Source organism: Camelina sativa, chromosome 14 (assembly GCF_030686135.1).
Source record: "Camelina sativa cultivar CO46 ecotype springtype chromosome 14, ASM3068613v1".
NCBI lineage: Eukaryota > Viridiplantae > Streptophyta > Magnoliopsida > Brassicales > Brassicaceae > Camelina > Camelina sativa.
In genome coordinates, this window is record NC_141893.1 from 19,895,722 (window position 1) to 19,917,901 (window position 22,180).

The window sequence follows — 22,180 nt, forward strand, 5'->3', positions numbered from 1 at the left end:
AAGCAAGTGGCTAATCTTCTTCCTTTTGTATCCAACGGCTATGTTCTCTTCGCCTATATATTAGGCCATGTAACAACATAAGAACTATTCTGATTTAAGCATTCTATCCTTCATTCTCTCTTTTCTTATTCTACCTTAGTAGTTCTGCAATTCTAACATGGTATCAGAACTAGGTTTCTGTCCTTGACAAAACCAACTCCATTCTCTAAATCTCTAAGTCTTGATTCTCCATTCTTGTTGTTCGCTTTCTATTCTCTTTCATATTACCCACCGGTCAAAAACTTTACCCGGCGGTCAATAGCATACTACCATGGAGAACACCAAACCGCTTGTTCTTCCTACTGTCCTGAAGGGAGGCAACTACCTCCTGTGGTCAAGAACCACGAAAACCGCGTTGTGTGGCCGCGGACTTTGGAGCCACATCGAAGGTGGAAAAGCTCCAAAGAAAGTCACTCAAGAAGATGGAAATGAAACCATCAAAGAAGATGAAGAAGAGGCCAAGCTTCAAGAAGAGGCTAAGTGGTTCCAAGAAGACCAAACTGTCCTCTCCATACTTCAAAACTCTCTTGAGGCTCCCATATTAGAAGCCTATTCGTACTGTGAGACAGCTAGCGAATTATGGGAGACACTTAAGAATGTTTTCGGCAATATCTCCAACCTCACCCGAGTCTTTGAAGTAAAGAAGTCTATCAATGACCTGAGTCAAGAGGATATGGAGTTTAACAAACACTTTGGGAAGTTTAGGTCACTTTGGGCTGAATTTGAGATGCTCCTGCCAAACACCATGGACCCGGCCATACTCAACGAGAGAAGGGAACAAGACAAGGTCTTCGCCCTGCTCCTCACCCTCAACACTACCTTCAACGACCTCATAAAGCACATCCTAAGGTCAGACAAGCTCCCAAGCCTTGATGATGTGTGTGCACAGATACAAAAAGAACAAGGCTCTCTCGGCTTGTTTAGCGGTAAGGGGGAGCTAGTCACGGCCAACAAAGGAGTCTTCAAGCAAAAGGATTGGAAGCCAAAGGGAGGATTTGAGCATTGTAAGAGGAAAACCACACTAAGGAGAAATGTTGGTTTCTACACCCTCACTTGCGCCCAAGTCACCATCACAAAGATCCGAGAGCCAACATGACTCACACCAAGGACGAACAAGTCCAGACCGGCAGTTCCTCGAAGAACGGTGAAGAGGTGGCTTCCGGAGACTATGTGAGGAAATCTGACTTGGAGGCCTTCTTTAAGTCCTTGGCTCTCAAGGAGTCAAGTGGTAAAACTTTTTCTACCCTAAAGCTTAATAACTCCCTAGTAGTATTGATCAAGGTGACCGTACGGACAAGGTGACCGTACGGACATAGGACCGTACCGTACGGACACCGTACCACACTCAATGTCACATGGGCCAAAATAACGAGACAAGAGGAGTGTGTGTGTGCTCGGCCCATACAAGAGGTCTAGAATCATCTATTCTAGCCGTTGGAGTGAGAAGAGGAAGAAGTCGCATGTTCTCTTAAGCCAACGGATGGGTCACTATCACCTTGGTCGCATACACCTCTCTCCTAATGTCACTATCACTTGTTTCTATTCTTGTCTTAGGAAGGTTGCCCTACTTCTAGTGTCTATTTAAAGGTTGTAAGACAACAATTGTACTATTCTATTCTAGTGGAACCGATTCTTATTCTTCTTATTCTATTTGTTCACCGAATCTCTCTATCTCAACTCTTCTAAACTCTCAAGTCTTTCGCTAATTCTAACATGGTATCAGAGCAAGGTTGTTGTTCTTGACAATCTAGTTCCACTATTCTCTTATTCTCTAACTCGCCTTACTCTACCTCTCATCCTTACCGTTCTTATTCTCCGGGTAAACGCTTTATCCAACGGTCCATAGCATCCAAGCCATGGAAAACGCTAAACCTCTTGTTACACCGGTTGTTCTTAAGGGAACAAACTACTTTCTGTGGACAAGAACCACAAGAACCGCCCTTGGAGGTCGTGGCCTTTGGAGTCATGTCACAACCGACTATGTTTCAAAGCAAAACCTCAAAGGAGAAGATGAAGGCGCTTCTGAAGGGGAAGTAGAGGAAGAAAACGAGAGAAAGGCCAAGTGGTTTCAAGAAGACCAAGTGGTCCTGTCTGTTCTCCAGAACTCCCTAGATACGCCAATCCTTGAAGCCTACTCCTACTGCGAGACGGCCAAGGAGCTTTGGGAAACGCTTAAAAGCGTGTATGGTAATGTCTCGAACTTGACTCGAGTCTTTGAAGTTAAGAGAGCCATCAACAGTCTGAGCCAAGATGACTTGGAGTTTACTAAGCACCTTGGTAAGTTCAGGGCCCTTTGGTCGGAGCTTGAGGCCTTACGGCCAAGTTCCCTAGATCCGACGGTTCTTAATGAGAGGAAAGAGCAAGACAAGATCTTTGGTGTCCTACTCACACTCAACCCAGCCTTTAACGACCTCATGAAGCACATTCTAAGAGGAGACAAGCTTCCTAGCTTTGAAGAAGTGTGTTCCCAAGTTCAAAAGGAACAAGGCTCACTCGATCTATTTAGTGGTAAGGGGGAGCTAATCACGACAAATAAGGGCGTGTACAAGCAGGAAGAAAGGAAGGTGTGGGTGTGTGACCACTGCAAGAAGAAGGGTCACATGAAGGACAAATGCTGGATACTTCACCCCCATCTTAAACCAGCAAAGTTCAAAGCAAATCTCTCCAAGGAAGCGGTAGGTGAAAAAGGGGCCGGGCCATCAAGGCAAGGAGAAGAAACGGCCATGACTGCGTCCTATGGAGAGGTGGTGAGGAAGTCTGATATAGAGGCCCTTATTCGTTCCATTGCCTCACTCAAAGAATCCGGTAACTCGTTTCTTGCTTCTAAACCAAGTAGGTCTCTTGTTGTTGACTCGGGTGCTTCTCACCACATGATCAGTAACCCTAGTCTAATTAACAACATAAAACCGGCTTTAGGGAGTGTTATTATTGCTAATGGAGAACACATACCTGTGAAAGGAGTAGGGGACTTGAAATTGTTTGATAAATACTCAAAAGCTTTCTTTATGCCTACCTTCACTTCTAATCTTTTATCGGTTAAGAGGGCCACTAATGATTTGAATTGCTATGCTATCTTCGGTCCTAATAGTGTTCATTTTCAGGATATTGAGACTGGGAAAGTTCTTGGAGAAGAACAAGGGAGTGGAGATCTCTATGTCCTAGAGAAAACTTCACCAAACTTAGATACATCTATTAAATCTTGTTTTGTTGTTAATTCGAATATGGTGTGGCATGCTAGGCTAGGTCATCCACATTCTCGTGCACTTGGTTTAATGTTTCCTAGTGTTTCTTTTGATAACTCAAGTTGTGAGTCTTGTATCCTTGGAAAACATTGCAAGTCTATTTTTCCAAAGTCAACTACTATTTATGAACATTGCTTTGATTTAGTTCATTCGGATGTATGGACATCACCATGCCTATCTAGGGATAATAACAAGTATTTTGTGACATTTATTGATGAAAAATCGAAATATACTTGGGTCACACTATTACCATCTAAAGATAGGGTGTTTGATGCCTTTGTTAATTTTCAAAATTATGTTACTAATCACTTCAATGCTAAAATTAAGGTGCTAAGGTCGGATAATGGTGGGGAATACACAAGTCACAAGTTCAAAGAACATCTCTCTAGGCATGGTATTCTCCAACAAACTAGTTGTCCCTATACACCCCAACAAAATGGTGTGGCCGAAAGGAAGAACCGACACCTCATGGAAGTTGCGCGATCAATGATGTTCCACTCACATGTTACAAAGAGATATTGGGGGGATGCTGTGATGACCGCATGTTACTTGATCAACCGGATACCAACCAAAGTTCTAAATGATCTGTCACCATTTGAGGTATTAAACAAATTTAAACCATCTCTTGATCACTTACGCGTCTTTGGTTGTGTTTGCTTTGTGTTAGTGCTTGGAGAGCAGCGAAGCAAACTGGATGCGAAAAGCACAAAGTGTATGTTCATCGGTTATTCAACGACTCAAAAGGGGTACAAGGGCTATGACCCAACCACAAGCCGGTTATATGTCTCTAGAGATGTTCGGTTCATGGAGAATATTGGCTACTTTGATAATAAGGATTGGGACAGCCTTAAGGACCTCTCACACTCACCAAATGACCGGGCCTCCAGCTTAAAGTTTCTTCTCGATCATCTTGGTCAACCGTCTCCGCCAACAGGTCCTATCCGGTCCGCGCCTCGTCCGCCATCCACAGTAGGAAGGCAGGATCATGATACTGTCCCTGAAGGTGACTTCCCCTCAGATCACACTATTCCTGAGCCAAGCCCACCCGTAGCTGGCGGCCATGGTGACCCTGCCCCCATGCCACCTACCGCAGCACCCTTGGCCGGTACCGGAGGTCACTCGGATGGGGCCACTACGGACGAAGGCAGTATTGAATCCTCTGGTGTCGTTCTGCCTATGCAACCGGTCCTACGAAGGAGTGACCGTGTTAAATCTCATCCATCCACTTGGAGAGATAAGCGCGTCTATTACAACGGCCAAGCCGTTGCCCATCCTATCCAGGCGGTCTGTTCACTTGAGCTGCTCCCAAGAGATCACCAAGCATTCTTTGGCCAAGTTGATGCTCACTGGGTCCCTCAAACCTATGACGAGGCTAAGAACCACAAGGAATGGTTAGAGGCTGTCCATGACGAAACTGGTGCCATGATCCGGAACCACACGTGGGACGAAGCCGACCTTCCCAAAGGCAAAACGGCCGTGAGCTCCAAATGGGTTTTCACCATCAAGTTCCTAAGCACCGACACCATTGAACGTCACAAAGCCCGGTTGGTTGCACGCGGCTTCACCCAAACGTATGGTGCTGACTACACGGAGACGTTTGCACCGGTAGCCAAACTCCACACGGTTCGGGTCGTCCTTTCCATTGCCGTCAACCTCTCATGGGATTTATGGCAGATGGATGTCAAGAACGCGTTTCTTCAAGGATAATTAGACGAAGAAGTTTATATGACGCCTCCTCCGGGCCTTGAAGACCTGGTCGCTCCCGGGAAAGTCTTGAGGCTCCGTAAGGCCATCTATGGCCTCCAACAGTCCCCGCGTGCATGGTATCACAAACTGAGCTCTACCCTCAAGACTCAAGGTTTTCGCCGATCGGAGGCCGATCACACTCTGTTTACACTTCAAACATCTCTTGGCCTTGTGGTGGTGCTTATCTATGTCGACGACATCATTGTGACTGGCGACAATAAGGCTGGCATTGAGGACACCAAACAGCACCTCAAATCTGCCTTTGATATTAAGGACCTAGGGGAACTCAAATACTTCCTTGGCATTGAAATCTGTCGATCTCCGGAGGGGCTCTTCCTCTCTCAACGCAAATATACCCTTGATTTGTTGGCTGAAACGGGCAAGCTTGGCGCGTCTCCGGCTCCTACACCACTTGATGAGGACTACCAGCTCAAGCGAAAGGGGGAGAGCATTCGGGCACAAGAAGGCCAACCACGGGCACCCATGGATGAGCCGTTCCCGGATGTCACACGCTACCGCCGGCTTGTAGGTAAGTTGATATATCTTACCATTACGCGCCCTGACATATGTTATGCTGTGAACCAGGTCAGTCAACACATGCAAGCTCCAACCAAGTATCAATGGAGCATGGTCGAGCGGATTCTCAGCTATCTCAAGGGGAGTCCGGGTCAAGGCATCTGGATGGGCAAGAACGATAACACTGAGATAGTGGGCTACTGTGATGCGGACTACAATGGAGATACCTTGGATAGGAGGTCAACCACTGGATATTGTACCTTCATTGGTGGAAATCTAGTCACATGGAAGTCTAAGAAGCAAAAGGTGGTATCTTGTTCAAGCGCGGAGGCCGAGTATCGAGCAATGCGGAAGCTAACAAATGAGTTGACTTGGTTAAAGGGGCTGCTCAAGGATCTTGGTATTGACACAAAGCAACCGATCACTATGCATTGTGATAATGAGGCTGCAATCCACATAGCCACCAATTCTGTTTTCCATGAGAGAACTAAACACATTGAAAGCGATTGCCACAAGGTTCGGGAGAAGATTGAGGAAGGTGTGGTATTACCGTGTCATACTCGGAATCAAGATCAATTGGCTGATATATTCACCAAGTCTGCGAGTCCTAAGGTTTGTGACTATATTCATAACAAACTAGGACTTGTAGACATCACAAGACCTTAATCATCTTCTCTAATCCGTGGACAGAACACTCTTTTTCCCTTGACTTAGTTTTGTCCCATGAGGTTTTCTAAGTCAAGGTTTTTAATGAGGTGCTGCTTCACGGGTTCCAAGCTTAGCCAATGCATTTGGCTAAGCTTGAGGGGGAGTATTGATCAAGGTGACCGTACGGACAAGGTGACCGTACGGACATAGGACCGTACCGTACGGACACCGTACCACACTCAATGTCATATGGGCCAAAATAACGAGACAAGAGGAGTGTGTGTGTGCTCGGCCCATACAAGAGGTCTAGAATCATCTATTCTAGCCGTTGGAGTGAGAAGAGGAAGAAGTCACATGTTCTCTTAAGCCAACGGATGGGTCACTATCACCTTGGTCGCATACACCTCTCTCCTAATGTCACTATCACTTGTTTCTATTCTTGTCTTAGGAAGGTTGCGCTACTTCTAGTGTCTATTTAAAGGTTGTAAGACAACAATTGTATAAGTCTATTCTAGTGGAACCGATTCTTCTTCTTCTTATTCTATTTGTTCACCTAATCTCTCTATCTCAACTCTTCTAAACTCTCAAGTCTTTCGCTAATTCTAACAAGTAGTAGATTCGGGTGCCTCCCACCATATGATTAGTAACTCGAATTTGCTAAATAATATAGAACCAACTAAGGGAAATGTTGTTATTGCTAATGGTGATAAAATACCAATTCAAGGCATAGGAAACTTAAAATTGTTTAACAAAGAATCTAAGGCGTTTCATCCCGAACGCTTACAATTAGTCAAATGCATTGGATTGTCAAATACTCTGATCCTAAAAACAGTAACAAAGCTGTTTACTGCTTCGAATCGATGTTTTCTCGGTTTTAGCCTGTTTCGGGACAAAATGGGTAAAAGTGGTGGCTAAACACTCCAAATTCAACCCGAACTCTTATAATTAGTCAAACGCATTGGATTGTTACATATTTTGACCCTAAAAAGAGTAACATAGCTGTGTACTGCTTCGAATCAATGTTTTCTCTCGGTTTTAGCCTGTTTTCTTGGTTTAATCCTGTATTGGGATAAAACTGGTTTAAGTGTTGTCTAAACTCTCTAAATTGATCGTGAACTCTTACAATTAGTCAAATGTATTAAATTGTCACACATTTCTGACGCTAGAAACAGTAACAAAGCTGTTTACTGCTTCGAATCAATGTTTTCTCGGTTTGAGCCTGTTTCGGGACAAAATGGGTAAAAGTGGTGTCTAAACACTCCAAATTCAACCCGAACTCTTATAATTAGTCAAATGCATTGGATTGTTACATATTTTGACCCGAGAAAGAGTTACATAGCTGTTTACTGCGTCGAATCAATTTTTTCTCTCGGTTTTAGTCTGTTTTCTCGGTTTAAGCCTGTTTTGGGATAAAACGGGTTTAAGTGTTGTCTAAACACTCCAAATTCATCCCGAACTCTTACAATTAGTCAAATACATTGGATTGTCACATATTCTGATCGTAAAAACAGTAACAAAGCTGTTTACTGCTTCGAATCGATGTTTTCTCGGTTTTAGCCTGTTTCGGGACAAAATGGGTAAAAGTGGTGGCTAAAAACTCCAAATTCAACCCGAACTCTTATAATTAGTCAAAAGCATTGGATTGTTACATATTTTGACCCTAGAAAGAGTAACATAGCTGTGTACTGCTTCAAATCAATGTTTTCTCTCGGTTTTTAGCCTGTTTTCTTTTTTTAATCCTGTTTTGGGATAAAACGGGTTTAAGTGTTGTCTAAACACTCTAAATTGATCGTGAACTCTTACAGTTAGTCAAATGCATTAAATTGTCACACATTCTGACGCTAGAAACAGTAACAAAGCTGTTTACTGCTTCGAATCAATGTTTTCTCGGTTTTAGCCTGTTTCGGGAGAAAATGGGTAAAAGTGGTGGCTAAACACTCCAAATTCAACCCGAACTCTTATAATTAGTCAAATGCATTGGATTGTTACATATTTTGACCCGAGAAAGAGTTACATAGCTGTTTACTGCGTCGAATCAATTTTTTCTCTCGGTTTTAGTCTGTTTTCTCGGTTTAAGCCTGTTTTGGGATAAAACGGGTTTAAGTGTTGTCTAAACACTCCAAATTCATCCCGAACTCTTACAATTAGTCAAATACATTGGATTGTCACATATTCTGATCGTAAAAACAGTAACAAAGCTGTTTACTGCTTCGAATCGATGTTTTCTCGGTTTTAGCCTGTTTCGGGACAAAATGGGTAAAAGTGGTGGCTAAAAACTCCAAATTCAACCCGAACTCTTATAATTAGTCAAAAGCATTGGATTGTTACATATTTTGACCCTAGAAAGAGTAACATAGCTGTGTACTGCTTCAAATCAATGTTTTCTCTCGGTTTTTAGCCTGTTTTCTTTTTTTAATCCTGTTTTGGGATAAAACGGGTTTAAGTGTTGTCTAAACACTCTAAATTGATCGTGAACTCTTACAGTTAGTCAAATGCATTAAATTGTCACACATTCTGACGCTAGAAACAGTAACAAAGCTGTTTACTGCTTCGAATCAATGTTTTCTCGGTTTTAGCCTGTTTCGGGAGAAAATGGGTAAAAGTGGTGGCTAAACACTCCAAATTCAACCCGAACTCTTATAATTAGTCAAATGCATTGGATTGTTACATATTATGACCCGAGAAAGAGTTACATAGCTGTTTACTGCGTCGAATCAATTTTTTTTCTCGGTTTTAGTCTGTTTTCTCGGTTTAGGCCTGTTTTGAGATCAAACATGTTTAAGTGTTGTCTAAACACTCCAAATTCATCCCGAACTCTTACAATTAGTCAAATGCATTTAATTATCACACATTCTGACCCTAGAAACAGTAAAAAAGCTGTTTACTGCTTTGAATCAATGTTTTATCGGTTTAATCCTGTTTCGGGACAAAATGGGTAAAAGCGGTGTCTAAACACTCCAAATTCAACCCTAACTCGTATAATTAGTCAAATGCATTGGATTGTTACATATGTTGACCCTAGAAAGAGTAACATAGTTGTGTACTGCTTCGAATCAATGTTTGCTCTCGGTTTTAGCCTGTTTTCTCGGTTTAAGCATGTTTTGGGATAAAACAGGTTCAAGTGTTGTCTAAACACTCCAAATTCATCCTGAAATCTTGCAATTAGTTAAATGCATTGGATCGTCCCACATTCTGACCCTAGAAACAGTAACAAAGCTGTTTACTGCTTCAAATCAATGTTTTCTTGGTTTTAGCCTGTTTCGGGACAAAATGGGTAGAAGTGGTGTCTAAACACTCCAAATTCAACCCGAACTCTTATAATTAGTCAAATGCATTGGATTGTTACATATTTTGACCTTAGAAAGAGTTACATAGCTGTTTACGGCTTCGAATCATTGTTTTCTCTCGGTTTTAGTCTGTTTTCTTGGTTTAAGCCTGTTTTGGGATAAAACGTGTTTAAGTGTTTTTTAAACACTACAAATTTATCCCGAACTCTTACAATTAGTCAAATGCATTAAATTGTCACACAATCTGACCCTAGAAACAGTAACAAAGCTGTTTACTGCTTCGAATCAATGTTTTATCGGTTTTAGCCTGTTTCGGGACAAAATGTAAGATTTAGAAGTGTGGTAGTGTAGAAATCGAGTGTATGGAACGAGAGAGAGAGTTGAAGTGTAAGGGAGTGTAGAAGAAGAATTCTTACTTCTTACCTAAAATGGTTCCTAGTTACAATCTAATTATAGGCTATACAAAGTGGAATATTCTCTACAGATCCTATGCACAAGTTACATGACTGAAAGTGACATGTTCTCTTTAACACACACATGTGACTCTTGTTTGACTTCTCTTTGCTTCCCACTTGTGTGATATTGACAACGGCTAGAGGGAAGAAGATTCTAGAGCCTAAGTGACCGTTGGAGACCTTGTCTTGTGGGCTGGTCTCGCTGGACCTCGAATGTGTACGGACAGCCTCTAATGTGTACGGATGGCCCATCTCGGAGTGGTTGTACGGACGAGGTGCATTGTACGGACATGGTGTGAGTTCTCATACTCCCCCTCAAGCTTGATCGAGTATGAAACATCAAGCTTGGACTCATGAGCACCTACCTCATTAAAAACCTTAGTATAGAAAACCACTTGGGAGAAACTATACATAAGGGAAAAAGAGTGTAGGTGCCATGGTAGGGAATCCTCATGGCCTAGTGAGATCTCTAAGGCCTAGCTTAGAGTGGATATACTCACAAACTTGTAGACTGGCTGCCTTGGTGAGAATATCGGCTAGTTGTTCTTTGGTGTTGGTGTGGCATGGGAGAGTAACACCAAGTTGAATCTGCTCTCGCACCTTGTGACAGTCGACTTCAATGTGTTTTGTCCTCTCATGAAACACTGTATTTGTGGCTATGTGAATAGCTGCTTCGTTGTCGCAGTGCATAGTGATAGGCTTTGTAGACTCGACTCCAAGATCCTTGAGTAGAGCTTTAAGCCACATTAATTCGGTTGTAAGTTTCCTCATGGCCCTATACTCGGCTTCGGCGCTTGATAGAGATACGACTTTTTGCTTCTTGCTCTTCCATGTCACGAGATTGCCCCCTAAGAATGTGCAATATCCAGTGGTTGATCGGCGATCCTCTCGATCTCCGGCGTAGTCAGCATCGCAATAGCCCACCAGTTCCGTGTTTTCATTCCTTCCCATCCAAATGCCTTCTCCTGGTGCACCTTTGATGTACTTGAGGATCCGGTTTACCATGTTCCAGTGGTGTCTAGGTTGGTTTTGCATGTGTTGACTTACCTGGTTCACAGCAAAACAAATGTCAGGCCGAGTAATGGTAAGGTATATAAGCTTACCCACTAAACGTCGATATCGTGTGACATCTTCAATTGGAGCTGCATCAAGCTCCCCCTTTCCTCCTGTCTTATAGTTTTCCTCAAGTGGAGTTGTCACTGCCTTTGATCCAAGCTTTCCTGCTTCACTTAAGAGGTCAAGTGCATATTTCCTTTGTGATAGGAATAATCCTTCATCAGACCTATATACTTCTATACCAAGGAAATATTTAAGCTCTCCAAGATCTTTAATATCAAATACTGATTTAAGAAACTCTTTAGTATCTTGAATGCCTACCTTGTCACTTCCAGATATGATGATATCATCAACATATACTAGTATGACCACTATACCTTTGTCACTTGGTAGTGTGAAGAGTGTATGATCTGATTCTGACTTGCGAAAGCCTCTCCCAAGCAAGGTTGTACTCAGTTTGTGGTATCATGCTCTAGGTGATTGCTTGAGACCATATATAGCCTTGTTGAGTTTAAACACTTTTCCCGGGCCGATGGTGTCTTCTAGACCGGGCGGTGGCCTCATGTAGACCTCGTCTTCAAGTTCTCCTTGTAAGAACGCGTTCTTCACGTCCATTTGCCATAGATTCCAATCCAAGTTTGTGGCCAAGGAGAGGATAACTCGAACTGTGTGTAGTTTGGCCACCGGAGCAAACGTATCCTTATAGTCCTCCCCATACGTTTGAGTAAACCCTCGAGCCACGAGTCTGGCCTTGTAACGTTCAATCTCACCATCACTTTTGTACTTAATCGTGAAGATCCATCGTGATGTGACGGCCTTCTTGCCTTTCGGTAGGTCAGCCTCATCCCAAGTGCGATTTTTCTCCATGGCCGTTTTCTCCGCATGAACCGCATCGCGCCAAACCTTGTGGTCCTTGGCCTCATCATATGTCTCTCGAACCCAATGTTTGTCAATTTGGCCAAGGAAGACTTGATGTTCCATAGGAAAATGGGCAAGCTTACATACGGCTTGAATAGGGTGTGCAACGGCCATGTTGTTGTAGTACACGCGAGTGTTCTTCCAGTTGGATGGGGGGAACTTGAGACGCTGGCTTCGCCGGAGGGGAATAATGTCTTCATTATCATGATTAGTTGTGGGTCGTGTGACCAGTTCCTCGGGTGAGACCTCTTCTTCTAGCATAGACTCGTAGTTGGTGTTCATCGGAGAATCCGGAGTGGACTGAGGCTGCTGAGTAGGCGGCACATCGGACTGTTCTGAATCATTATGAGCAAGTTCAATGGGTGGAACAGGTTCTCCTGGTGAATCTGTCCCGGGTGGATTGTCTTTGGCCCGAGCATTTTCGACGCCTAGCCGCTCGAGTATAATACGGAGGTTCCTTGTGCGATCGGATGTGGACGAGGGTAAGTCACGAAGATCTTCCCAATTCTTTTTGTTGTAGTACCCTTGAGACTCGACAAACTTCACATCACGAGAGACCATTACTCGTTTAGTTTCTGGATCATAGCACTTGTAGCCTTTTTGTGTGGTGGAGTACCCAAGGAACACCGCTTTGGTGCTTTTAGCCTCTAGTTTGTCTCGGAGCTCACCTGGTCTTAAGACAAAACAAGTACACCCAAACACACGTAAGTGATCAAATGTGGGTTGTTCTTTGTTTAATACCTCAAATGGGGAAATGTCAAGTAGGATCTTGGTGGGAGTGCGGTTAATGAGGTAACATGCGGTAAGGACCGCGTCGCCCCAAAACCGTTTTGGAACATTGGTGTGAAACATCATGGACCTTGCTACCTCCATGAGGTGTCTATTATTTCTCTCAGCCACACCATTTTTTTGTGGGGTGTATGGACAACTTGTTTGGTGAATTATGCCAAATTTTGTAAGGTGTTGCTTGAAGGCATGACTTGTGTATTCCCCACCATTATCTGATCTCAAAATCTTAATTTTTGCATTGTAATGGTTAGTCACATAATTCTGAAAACTAACAAATGCCTCAAGCACCCTATCTTTGGTGGGAAGAAGTGTTAGCCAAGTATACTTAGATTTTTCATCAATAAAGGTGACAAAGTATTTTTGGTTATCTCTAGATAGACAAGGAGATGTCCAGACATCTGAATGGATTAAATCAAAACAATTTTCATAAATAGTAATAGACTTAGGAAAAACAGATTTGCAATGTTTACCAAGAATACAAGCCTCACACTCATCATTTTTAAAAGAAATATTAGGAAACATCAAATTTAAGGCTCTAGTGTGAGGATGTCCTAGCCTAGCATGTAAAATAGAATCACTAGGTCTAACAATAACAGAATTAAAACAAGATGCAGAAGAAGATAGATTCAAGTCCTCAAGCACATAGAGATCATCCTTGGAACCTCCTTGGCCAAGAACTTTACTTGTCTCAATATCCTGAAAATGAACCTTGTTAGGACCAAATATTGCATAGCAATTTAAATCAGTGGTGGTTCTCTTAACTGATAGTAAGTTAGATGTGAAATTTGGCATATACAAGGCTTTAGTTTCCTTATCAAACACTTTCAAATTCCCTATGCCTTTAACCGGCACCTTCTCACCATTAGCTATCACAACATTACCATTAGCAGGTTTAATATCACTAATCAACCTAGGATCACTAATCATATGATGTGATGCACCAGAATCAACTATAAGCGGTTTAGTTTGATTTAGAGCAAGATGGGAGTTACCGGAGTTTTCTTTGAGGGCCTTAATGAGAGCGTCGAGGTCAGACTTCCTCACAAGGTCAGTGTTGGCTGCCAGGGCGGTTCCGTTCAGGTCAGAGACTCGTTGGTTTGACTCGGCGCTTGGCGGCTCCATAGTCGCTTGATGAGCTCTTGGTGCCCCACGGTTGTTCATAGACCGGTTGGCTCGGAGATGTGGGTGGAGGATCCAACACTGATTCTTGAAGTGGCCCGGCTTCTTACAATGGTTGCATACTGGAGGGTTCTTGTCGTCACCTCGGTAGTAGCCCTTGTTTGCGGTTGCTCCATCAGCCTTGTTAGCGGTTATAAGCTCCCCCTTGCTTCCAAACAGCCCCATGGAACCATGTTCCTTTTGAATCTGGTTGCACACGTCCTCTAGGCTAGGGAGCTTGTCTGACCTCAATATGTGTTTGATGAGGTCGTTGTAGGATGGGTTTAGCGTGAGGAGGAGGCCGAACACCTTGTCCTGCTCGCGCCTCTCGTTCAAGATGGCCGAATCAAGTGTAGCCGGCCTAAGCATCTCAAGCTCTGCCCAAAGAGACCGAAACTTCCCAAAGTGTTTGGTGAACTCCATGTCTTCTTGGCTTAGATTGTTTATGGCTCTCTTGATCTCAAAGACTCGGTTTAAATTGGTAGTGTTACCAAACACATTTTGTAGTGTGTCCCATAGGTCCTTAGCCGTTTCACAGTAAGAGTAGGCTTCGAGTATTGGAGCATCAAGAGAGTTCTGGATGATGGCGAGCACACTTTGGTCCTCTTGGAACCACTTGGCTTCGCCGCTAGTGACCGCTTCTTTGCCGTCTTGGGTAGGCTCTTCCTTGGGAGCCTCCTTTGTGGTAATATGGGTCCAAAGCCCTCGGCCACATAGGGCCGTCTTTGTGGTTCTTGCCCACAACAAATAGTTCTCTCCTTTGAGAGTAACTGGAACAATCAATGTCTTGGTGCCTTCCATGGAGTTTTGTCCGCTGGTCAATGTTATTATCCAACAGTTAAAGAGAGATGTCCCTTAAGTCGAAACAGAGAATGAAAGAGAGATGAAGCGGAAGTATAAGGTGGGTGAGAGATTCAGAGTTAGGAACTAAATGGCTCTGATACCATGTAAGATTTAGAAGTGTGGTAGTGTAGAAATCGAGTGTATGGAACGAGAGAGAGAGTTGAAGTGTAAGGGAGTGTAGAAGAAGAAACTTCTTACCTAAAATGGTTCCTAGTTACAATCTAATTATAGGCTATACAAAGTGGAATATTCTTTACAGATCCTATGCACAAGTTACATGACTGAAAGTGACATGTTCTCTTTAACACACACATGTGACTCTTGTTTGACTTCTCTTTGCTTCCCACTTGTGTGATATCGACAACGGCTAGAGGGAAGAAGATTCTAGAGCCTAAGTGACCGTTGGAGACCTTGTCTTGTGGGCTGGTCTCGCTGGACCTCGAATGTGTACGGACAGCCTCTAATGTGTACGGATGGCCCATCTCGGAGTGGTTGTACGGACGAGGTGCATTGTACGGACATGGTGTGAGTTCTCATACAAAATGGGTAAAAGCGGTGTCTAAACACTCCAAATTCAACCCAAACTCATATAATTAGTCAAATGCATTGGATTGTTACATATTTTGACCCTAGAAAGAGTAACATAGCTGTGTACTGCTTCGAATCAATGTTTTCTCGCGGTTTTAGCCTTTTTTCTTTGTTTAAGCCTGTTTTGGGATAAACGGGTTCAAGTGTTGTCTAAACACACCAAATTCATCCCGAACTCTTGCAATTAGTTAAATGCATTGGATGTCCCACATTCTGACCCTAAAAACAGTAACAAAGCTGTTTACTGCTTCGAATCAATGTTTTCTTGGTTTTAGCCTATTCCAGGACAAAATGGGTAAAAGTGGTGTCCAAACACTCCAAATTCAACCTGAACTTTTATAATTAGTCAAACGCATTGGATTGTTACATATTTTGACCCTAGAAAGAGTTACATAGCTGTTTACTGCTTCGAATCAATGTTTTCTCTCGGTTTTAGCCTGTTTTCTCGGTTTAAGCCTGTTTTGGGATAAAACGGGTTTAAGTGTTGTCTAAACACTCCAAATTCATCCCAAACTCTTACAATTAGTCAAATGCATTGAATTATCACACATTCTGACCTTAGAAACAGTAAAAAAGCTGTTTACTGCTTTGAATCAATGTTTTATCGGTTTTAGCCTGTTTCGGGACAAAATGGGTAAAAGTGGTGTCTAAACACTCCAAATTCAACCCGAACTCGTATAATTAGTCAAATGTATTGGATTGTTACATATGTTGACCCTAGAAAGAGTAACATAGTTGTGTACTGCTTCGAATCAATGTTTGCTCTCGGTTTTTAGCCTGTTTTCTCGGTTTAAGCATGTTTTGGGATAAAACAGGTTCAAGTGTTGTCTAAACACTCCAAATTCATCCCGAAATCTTGCAATTAGTTAAATGCATTGGATCGTCCCACATTCTGACCCTAGAAACAGTAACAAAGCTGTTTACTACTTCAAATCAATGTTTTCTTGGTTTTAGCCTGTTCGGGACAAAATGGGTAGAAGTGGTGTCTAAACACTCCAAATTCAACCCGAACTCTTATCATTAGTCAAATGCATTGGATTGTTACATATTTTGACCTTAGAAAGAGTTATATAGCTGTTTATGGCTTCGAATCAATTTTTTTTCTCGGTTTTAGTCTGTTTTCTCGGTTTAGGCCTGTTTTGGGATAAAACGTGTTTAAGTGTTTTCTAAACACTCCAAATTTATCCCGAACTCTTACAATTAGTCAAATGCATTAAATTGTCACACATTCTGACCCTAGAAACAGTAAAAAAGCTGTTTACTGCTTTGAATCAATGTTTTATCGGTTTTAGCCTGTTTCGGGACAAAATGGGTAAAAGCGGTGTCTAAACACTCCAAATTCAACCCTAACTCGTAAAATTAGTCAAATGCATTGGATTGTTACATATGTTGACCCTAGAAAGAGTAACATAGTTGTGTACTGCTTCGAATCAATGTTTGCTCTCGGTTTTAGCCTGTTTTCTCGGTTTAAGCATGTTTTGGGATAAAACAGGTTCAAGTGTTGTCTAAACACTCCAAATTCATCCTGAAATCTTGCAATTAGTTAAATGCATTGGATCGTCCCACATTCTGACCCTAGAAACAGTAACAAAGCTGTTTACTGCTTCAAATCAATGTTTTCTTGGTTTTAGCCTGTTTCGGGACAAAATGGGTAGAAGTGGTGTCTAAACACTCCAAATTCAACCCGAACTCTTATAATTAGTCAAATGCATTGGATTGTTACATATTTTGACCTTAGAAAGAGTTACATAGCTGTTTACGGCTTCGAATCATTGTTTTCTCTCGGTTTTAGTCTGTTTTCTTGGTTTAAGCCTGTTTTGGGATAAAACGTGTTTAAGTGTTTTTTAAACACTACAAATTTATCCCGAACTCTTACAATTAGTCAAATGCATTAAATTGTTACACAATCTGACCCTAGAAACAGTAACAAAGCTGTTTACTGCTTCGAATCAATGTTTTATCGGTTTTAGCCTGTTTCGGGACAAAATGTAAGATTTAGAAGTGTGGTAGTGTAGAAATCGAGTGTATGGAACGAGAGAGAGAGTTGAAGTGTAAGGGAGTGTAGAAGAAGAATTCTTACTTCTTACCTAAAATGGTTCCTAGTTACAATCTAATTATAGGCTATACAAAGTGGAATATTCTCTACAGATCCTATGCACAAGTTACATGACTGAAAGTGACATGTTCTCTTTAACACACACATGTGACTCTTGTTTGACTTCTCTTTGCTTCCCACTTGTGTGATATTGACAACGGCTAGAGGGAAGAAGATTCTAGAGCCTAAGTGACCGTTGGAGACCTTGTCTTGTGGGCTGGTCTCGCTGGACCTCGAATGTGTACGGACAGCCTCTAATGTGTACGGATGGCCCATCTCGGAGTGGTTGTACGGACGAGGTGCATTGTACGGACATGGTGTGAGTTCTCATACTCCCCCTCAAGCTTGATCGAGTATGAAACATCAAGCTTGGACTCATGAGCACCTACCTCATTAAAAACCTTAGTATAGAAAACCACTTGGGAGAAACTATACATAAGGGAAAAAGAGTGTAGGTGCCATGGTAGGGAATCCTCATGGCCTAGTGAGATCTCTAAGGCCTAGCTTAGAGTGGATATACTCACAAACTTGTAGACTGGCTGCCTTGGTGAGAATATCGGCTAGTTGTTCTTTGGTGTTGGTGTGGCATGGGAGAGTAACACCAAGTTGAATCTGCTCTCGCACCTTGTGACAGTCGACTTCAATGTGTTTTGTCCTCTCATGAAACACTGAATTTGTGGCTATGTGAATAGCTGCTTCGTTGTCGCAGTGCATAGTGATAGGCTTTGTAGACTCGACTCCAAGATCCTTGAGTAGAGCTTTAAGCCACATTAATTCGGTTGTAAGTTTCCTCATGGCCCTATACTCGGCTTCGGCGCTTGATAGAGATACGACTTTTTGCTTCTTGCTCTTCCATGTCACGAGATTGCCCCCTAAGAATGTGCAATATCCAGTGGTTGATCGGCGATCCTCTCGATCTCCGGCGTAGTCAGCATCGCAATAGCCCACCAGTTCCGTGTTTTCATTCCTTCCCATCCAAATGCCTTGTCCTGGTGCACCTTTGATGTACTTGAGGATCCGGTTTACCATGTTCCAGTGGTGTCTAGGTTGGTTTTGCATGTGTTGACTTACCTGGTTCACAGCAAAACAAATGTCAGGCCGAGTAATGGTAAGGTATATAAGCTTACCCACTATACGTCGATATCGTGTGACATCTTCAATTGGAGCTGCATCAAGCTCCCCCTTTCCTCCTGTCTTATAGTTTTCCTCAAGTGGAGTTGTCACTGCCTTTGATCCAAGCTTTCCTGCTTCACTTAAGAGGTCAAGTGCATATTTCCTTTGTGATAGGAATAATCCTTCATCAGACCTATATACTTCTATACCAAGGAAATATTTAAGCTCTCCAAGATCTTTAATATCAAATACTGATTTAAGAAACTCTTTAGTATCTTGAATGCCTACCTTGTCACTTCCAGATATGATGATATCATCAACATATACTAGTATGACCACTATACCTTTGTCACTTGGTAGTGTGAAGAGTGTATGATCTGATTCTGACTTGCGAAAGCCTCTCCCAAGCAAGGTTGTACTCAGTTTGTGGTACCATGCTCTAGGTGATTGCTTGAGACCATATATAGCCTTGTTGAGTTTAAACACTTTTCCCGGGCCGATGGTGTCTTCTAGACCGGGCGGTGGCCTCATGTAGACCTCGTCTTCAAGTTCTCCTTGTAAGAACGCGTTCTTCACGTCCATTTGCCATAGATCCCAATCCAAGTTTGTGGCCAAGGAGAGGATAACTCGAACTGTTTGTAGTTTGGCCACCGGAGCAAACGTATCCTTATAGTCCTCCCCATACGTTTGAGTAAACCCTCGAGCCACGAGTCTGGCCTTGTAACGTTCAATCTCACCATCACTTTTGTACTTAATCGTGAAGATCCATCGTGATGTGATGGCCTTCTTGCCTTTCGGTAGGTCAGCCTCATCCCAAGTGCGATTTTTCTCCATGGCCGTTTTCTCCGCATGAACCGCATCGCGCCAAACCTTGTGGTCCTTGGCCTCATCATATGTCTCTCGAACCCAATGTTTGTCAATTTGGCCAAGGAAGACTTGATGTTCCATAGGAAAATGGGCAAGCGTACATACGACTTGAATAGGGTGTGCAACGGCCATGTTGTTGTAGTACACGCGAGTGTTCTTCCAGTTGGATGGGGGGAACTTGAGACGCTGGCTTCGCCGGAGGGGAATAATGTCTTCATTATCATGATTAGTTGTGGGTCGTGTGACCAGTTCCTCGGGTGAGACCTCTTCTTCTAGCATAGACTCGTCGTTGGTGTTCATCGGAGAATCCGGAGTGGACTGAGGCTGCTGAGTAGGCGGCACATCGGACTGTTCTGAATCATTATGAGCAAGTTCAATGGGTGGAACAGGTTCTCCTGGTGAATCTGTCCCGGGTGGATTGTCTTTGGCCCGAGCATTTTCGACGCCTAGCCGCTCGAGTATAATACGGAGGTTCCTTGTGCGATCGGATGTGGACGAGGGTAAGTCACGAAGATCTTCCCAATTCTTTTTGTTGTAGTACCCTTGAGACTCGACAAACTTCACATCACGAGAGACCATTACTCGTTTAGTTTCTGGATCATAGCACTTGTAGCCTTTTTGTGTGGTGGAGTACCCAAGGAACACCGCTTTGGTGCTTTTAGCCTCTAGTTTGTCTCGGAGCTCACCTGGTCTTAAGACAAAACAAGTACACCCAAACACACGTAAGTGATCAAATGTGGGTTGTTCTTTGTTTAATACCTCAAATGGGGAAATGTCAAGTAGGATCTTGGTGGGAGTGCGGTTAATGAGGTAACATGCGGTAAGGACCGCGTCGCCCCAAAACCGTTTTGGAACATTGGTGTGAAACATCATGGACCTTGCTACCTCCATGAGGTGTCTATTATTTCTCTCAGCCACACCATTTTTTTGTGGGGTGTATGGACAACTTGTTTGGTGAATTATGCCAAATTTTGTAAGGTGTTGCTTGAAGGCATGACTTGTGTATTCCCCACCATTATCTGATCTCAAAATCTTAATTTTTGCATTGTAATGGTTAGTCACATAATTCTGAAAACTAACAAATGCCTCAAGCACCCTATCTTTAGTGGGAAGAAGTGTTAGCCAAGTATACTTAGATTTTTCATCAATGAAGGTGACAAAGTATTTTTGGTTATCTCTAGATAGACAAGGAGATGTCCAGACATCTGAATGGATTAAATCAAAACAATTTTCATAAATAGTAATAGACTTAGGAAAAACAGATTTGCAATGTTTACCAAGAATACAAGCCTCACACTCATCATTTTTAAAAGAAATATTAGGAAACATCAAATTTAAGGCTCTAGTGTGAGGATGTCCTAGCCTAGCATGTAAAATAGAATCACTAGGTCTAACAATAACAGAATTAAAACAAGATGCAGAAGAAGATAGATTCAAGTCCTCAAGCACATAGAGATCATCCTTGGAACCTCCTTGGCCAAGAACTTTACTTGTCTCAATATCCTGAAAATGAACCTTGTTAGGACCAAATATTGCATAGCAATTTAAATCAGTGGTGGTTCTCTTAACTGATTGTAAGTTAGATGTGAAATTTGGCATATACAAGGCTTTAGTTTCCTTATCAAACACTTTCAAATTCCCTATGCCTTTAACCGGCACCTTCTCACCATTAGCTATCACAACATTACCATTAGCAGGTTTAATATCACTAATCAACCTAGGATCACTAATCATATGATGTGATGCACCAGAATCAACTATAAGCGGTTTAGTTTGATTTAGAGCAAGATGGGAGTAACCGGATTTTTCTTTGAGGGCCTTAATGAGAGCGTCGAGGTCAGACTTCCTCACAAGGTCAGTGTTGGCTGCCAGGGCGGTTCCGTTCAGGTCAGAGACTCGTTGGTTTGACTCGGCGCTTGGCGGCTCCATAGTCGCTTGATGAGCTCTTGGTGCCCCACGGTTGTTCATAGACCGGTTGGCTCGGAGATGTGGGTGGAGGATCCAACACTGATTCTTGAAGTGGCCCGGCTTCTTACAATGGTTGCATACTGGAGGGTTCTTGTCGTCACCTCGGTAGTAGCCCTTGTTTGCGGTTGCTCCATCAGCCTTGTTAGCGGTTATAAGCTCCCCCTTGCTTCCAAACAGCCCCATGGAACCATGTTCCTTTTGAATCTGGTTGCACACGTCCTCTAGGCTAGGGAGCTTGGCTGACCTCAATATGTGTTTGATGAGGTCGTTGTAGGATGGGTTTAGCGTGAGGAGGAGGCCGAACACCTTGTCCTGCTCGCGCCTCTCGTTCAAGATGGCCGGATCAAGTGTAGCCGGCCTAAGCATCTCAAGCTCTGCCCAAAGAGACCGAAACTTCCCAAAGTGTTTGGTGAACTCCATGTCTTCTTGGCTTAGATTGTTTATGGCTCTCTTGATCTCAAAGACTCGGTTTAAATTGGTAGTGTTACCAAACACATTTTGTAGTGTGTCCCATAGGTCCTTAGCCGTTTCACAGTAAGAGTAGGCTTCGAGTATTGGAGCATCAAGAGAGTTCTGGATGATGGCGAGCACACTTTGGTCCTCTTGGAACCACTTGGCTTCGCCGCTAGTGACCGCTTCTTTGCCGTCTTGGGTAGGCTCTTCCTTGGGAGCCTCCTTTGTGGTAATATGGGTCCAAAGCCCTCGGCCACATAGGGCCGTCTTTGTGGTTCTTGCCCACAACAAATAGTTCTCTCCTTTGAGAGTAACTGGAACAATCAATGTCTTGGTGCCTTCCATGGAGTTTTGTCCGCTGGTCAATGTTATTATCCAACAGTTAAAGAGAGATGTCCC

General features: G+C 43.0%; 3 protein-coding genes across 3 annotated transcripts; 1 reads left to right on the forward strand and 2 right to left on the reverse strand.

Moving 5' to 3' along the window:
* Positions 1 to 310: 310 nt before the first annotated feature.
* LOC147928444 (uncharacterized) lies at positions 311 to 4,988 on the forward strand. The gene is made up of 4 exons (XM_087486142.1): positions 311 to 717; positions 1,104 to 1,267; positions 2,260 to 2,844; positions 3,949 to 4,988. Exons 1-4 carry the CDS (start codon positions 311 to 313, stop codon positions 4,986 to 4,988), a joined length of 2,196 nt encoding a protein of 731 aa, XP_087342268.1.
* A 5,395-nt stretch (positions 4,989 to 10,383) lies between these two features.
* LOC147928445 (uncharacterized) lies at positions 10,384 to 14,655 on the reverse strand. The gene is made up of 4 exons (XM_087486143.1): positions 13,689 to 14,655; positions 11,708 to 12,503; positions 11,062 to 11,317; positions 10,384 to 10,980 (listed from the first exon to the last, which is right to left on the reverse strand). The coding sequence occupies exons 1-4, from the start codon at positions 14,653 to 14,655 to the stop codon at positions 10,384 to 10,386; spliced, it is 2,616 nt and encodes an 871-aa protein (XP_087342269.1).
* A 5,882-nt stretch (positions 14,656 to 20,537) lies between these two features.
* LOC147928446 (uncharacterized) lies at positions 20,538 to 22,126 on the reverse strand. The gene is made up of 3 exons (XM_087486145.1): positions 21,109 to 22,126; positions 20,964 to 21,006; positions 20,538 to 20,565 (listed from the first exon to the last, which is right to left on the reverse strand). The coding sequence occupies exons 1-3, from the start codon at positions 22,124 to 22,126 to the stop codon at positions 20,538 to 20,540; spliced, it is 1,089 nt and encodes a 362-aa protein (XP_087342271.1).
* Positions 22,127 to 22,180: the final 54 nt, after the last annotated feature.

Excerpts from the sequence above, each read along its gene's own strand:
- LOC147928444 (XM_087486142.1), top strand. The coding sequence starts at position 311 with ATGGAGAACACCAAACCGCTTGTTCTTCCTACTGTCCTGAAGGGAGGC. Across the intron at positions 1,268-2,259 it reads GGCTCTCAAGGAGTCAAGTG|TTAAGAGAGCCATCAACAGT; the intron begins GTAAAACTTTTT and ends GAGTCTTTGAAG. Across the intron at positions 2,845-3,948 it reads TGCCTCACTCAAAGAATCCG|TGCTTGGAGAGCAGCGAAGC; the intron begins GTAACTCGTTTC and ends GCTTTGTGTTAG.
- LOC147928445 (XM_087486143.1), bottom strand. The coding sequence starts at position 14,655 with ATGGAAGGCACCAAGACATTGATTGTTCCAGTTACTCTCAAAGGAGAG. Across the intron at positions 12,504-13,688 it reads GGCCCTCAAAGAAAACTCCG|GCTACAAGTGCTATGATCCA; the intron begins GTAACTCCCATC and ends CCACACAAAAAG. Across the intron at positions 10,981-11,061 it reads ATGCAGCTCCAATTGAAGAT|GTAAGTCAACACATGCAAAA; the intron begins GTCACACGATAT and ends GCTGTGAACCAG.
- LOC147928446 (XM_087486145.1), bottom strand. The coding sequence starts at position 22,126 with ATGGAAGGCACCAAGACATTGATTGTTCCAGTTACTCTCAAAGGAGAG. Across the intron at positions 21,007-21,108 it reads ACCGCTTATAGTTGATTCTG|GCATAGGGAATTTGAAAGTG; the intron begins GTGCATCACATC and ends TGCCGGTTAAAG. Across the intron at positions 20,566-20,963 it reads GATAAGGAAACTAAAGCCTT|ATGTCTGGACATCTCCTTGT; the intron begins GTATATGCCAAA and ends TAATCCATTCAG.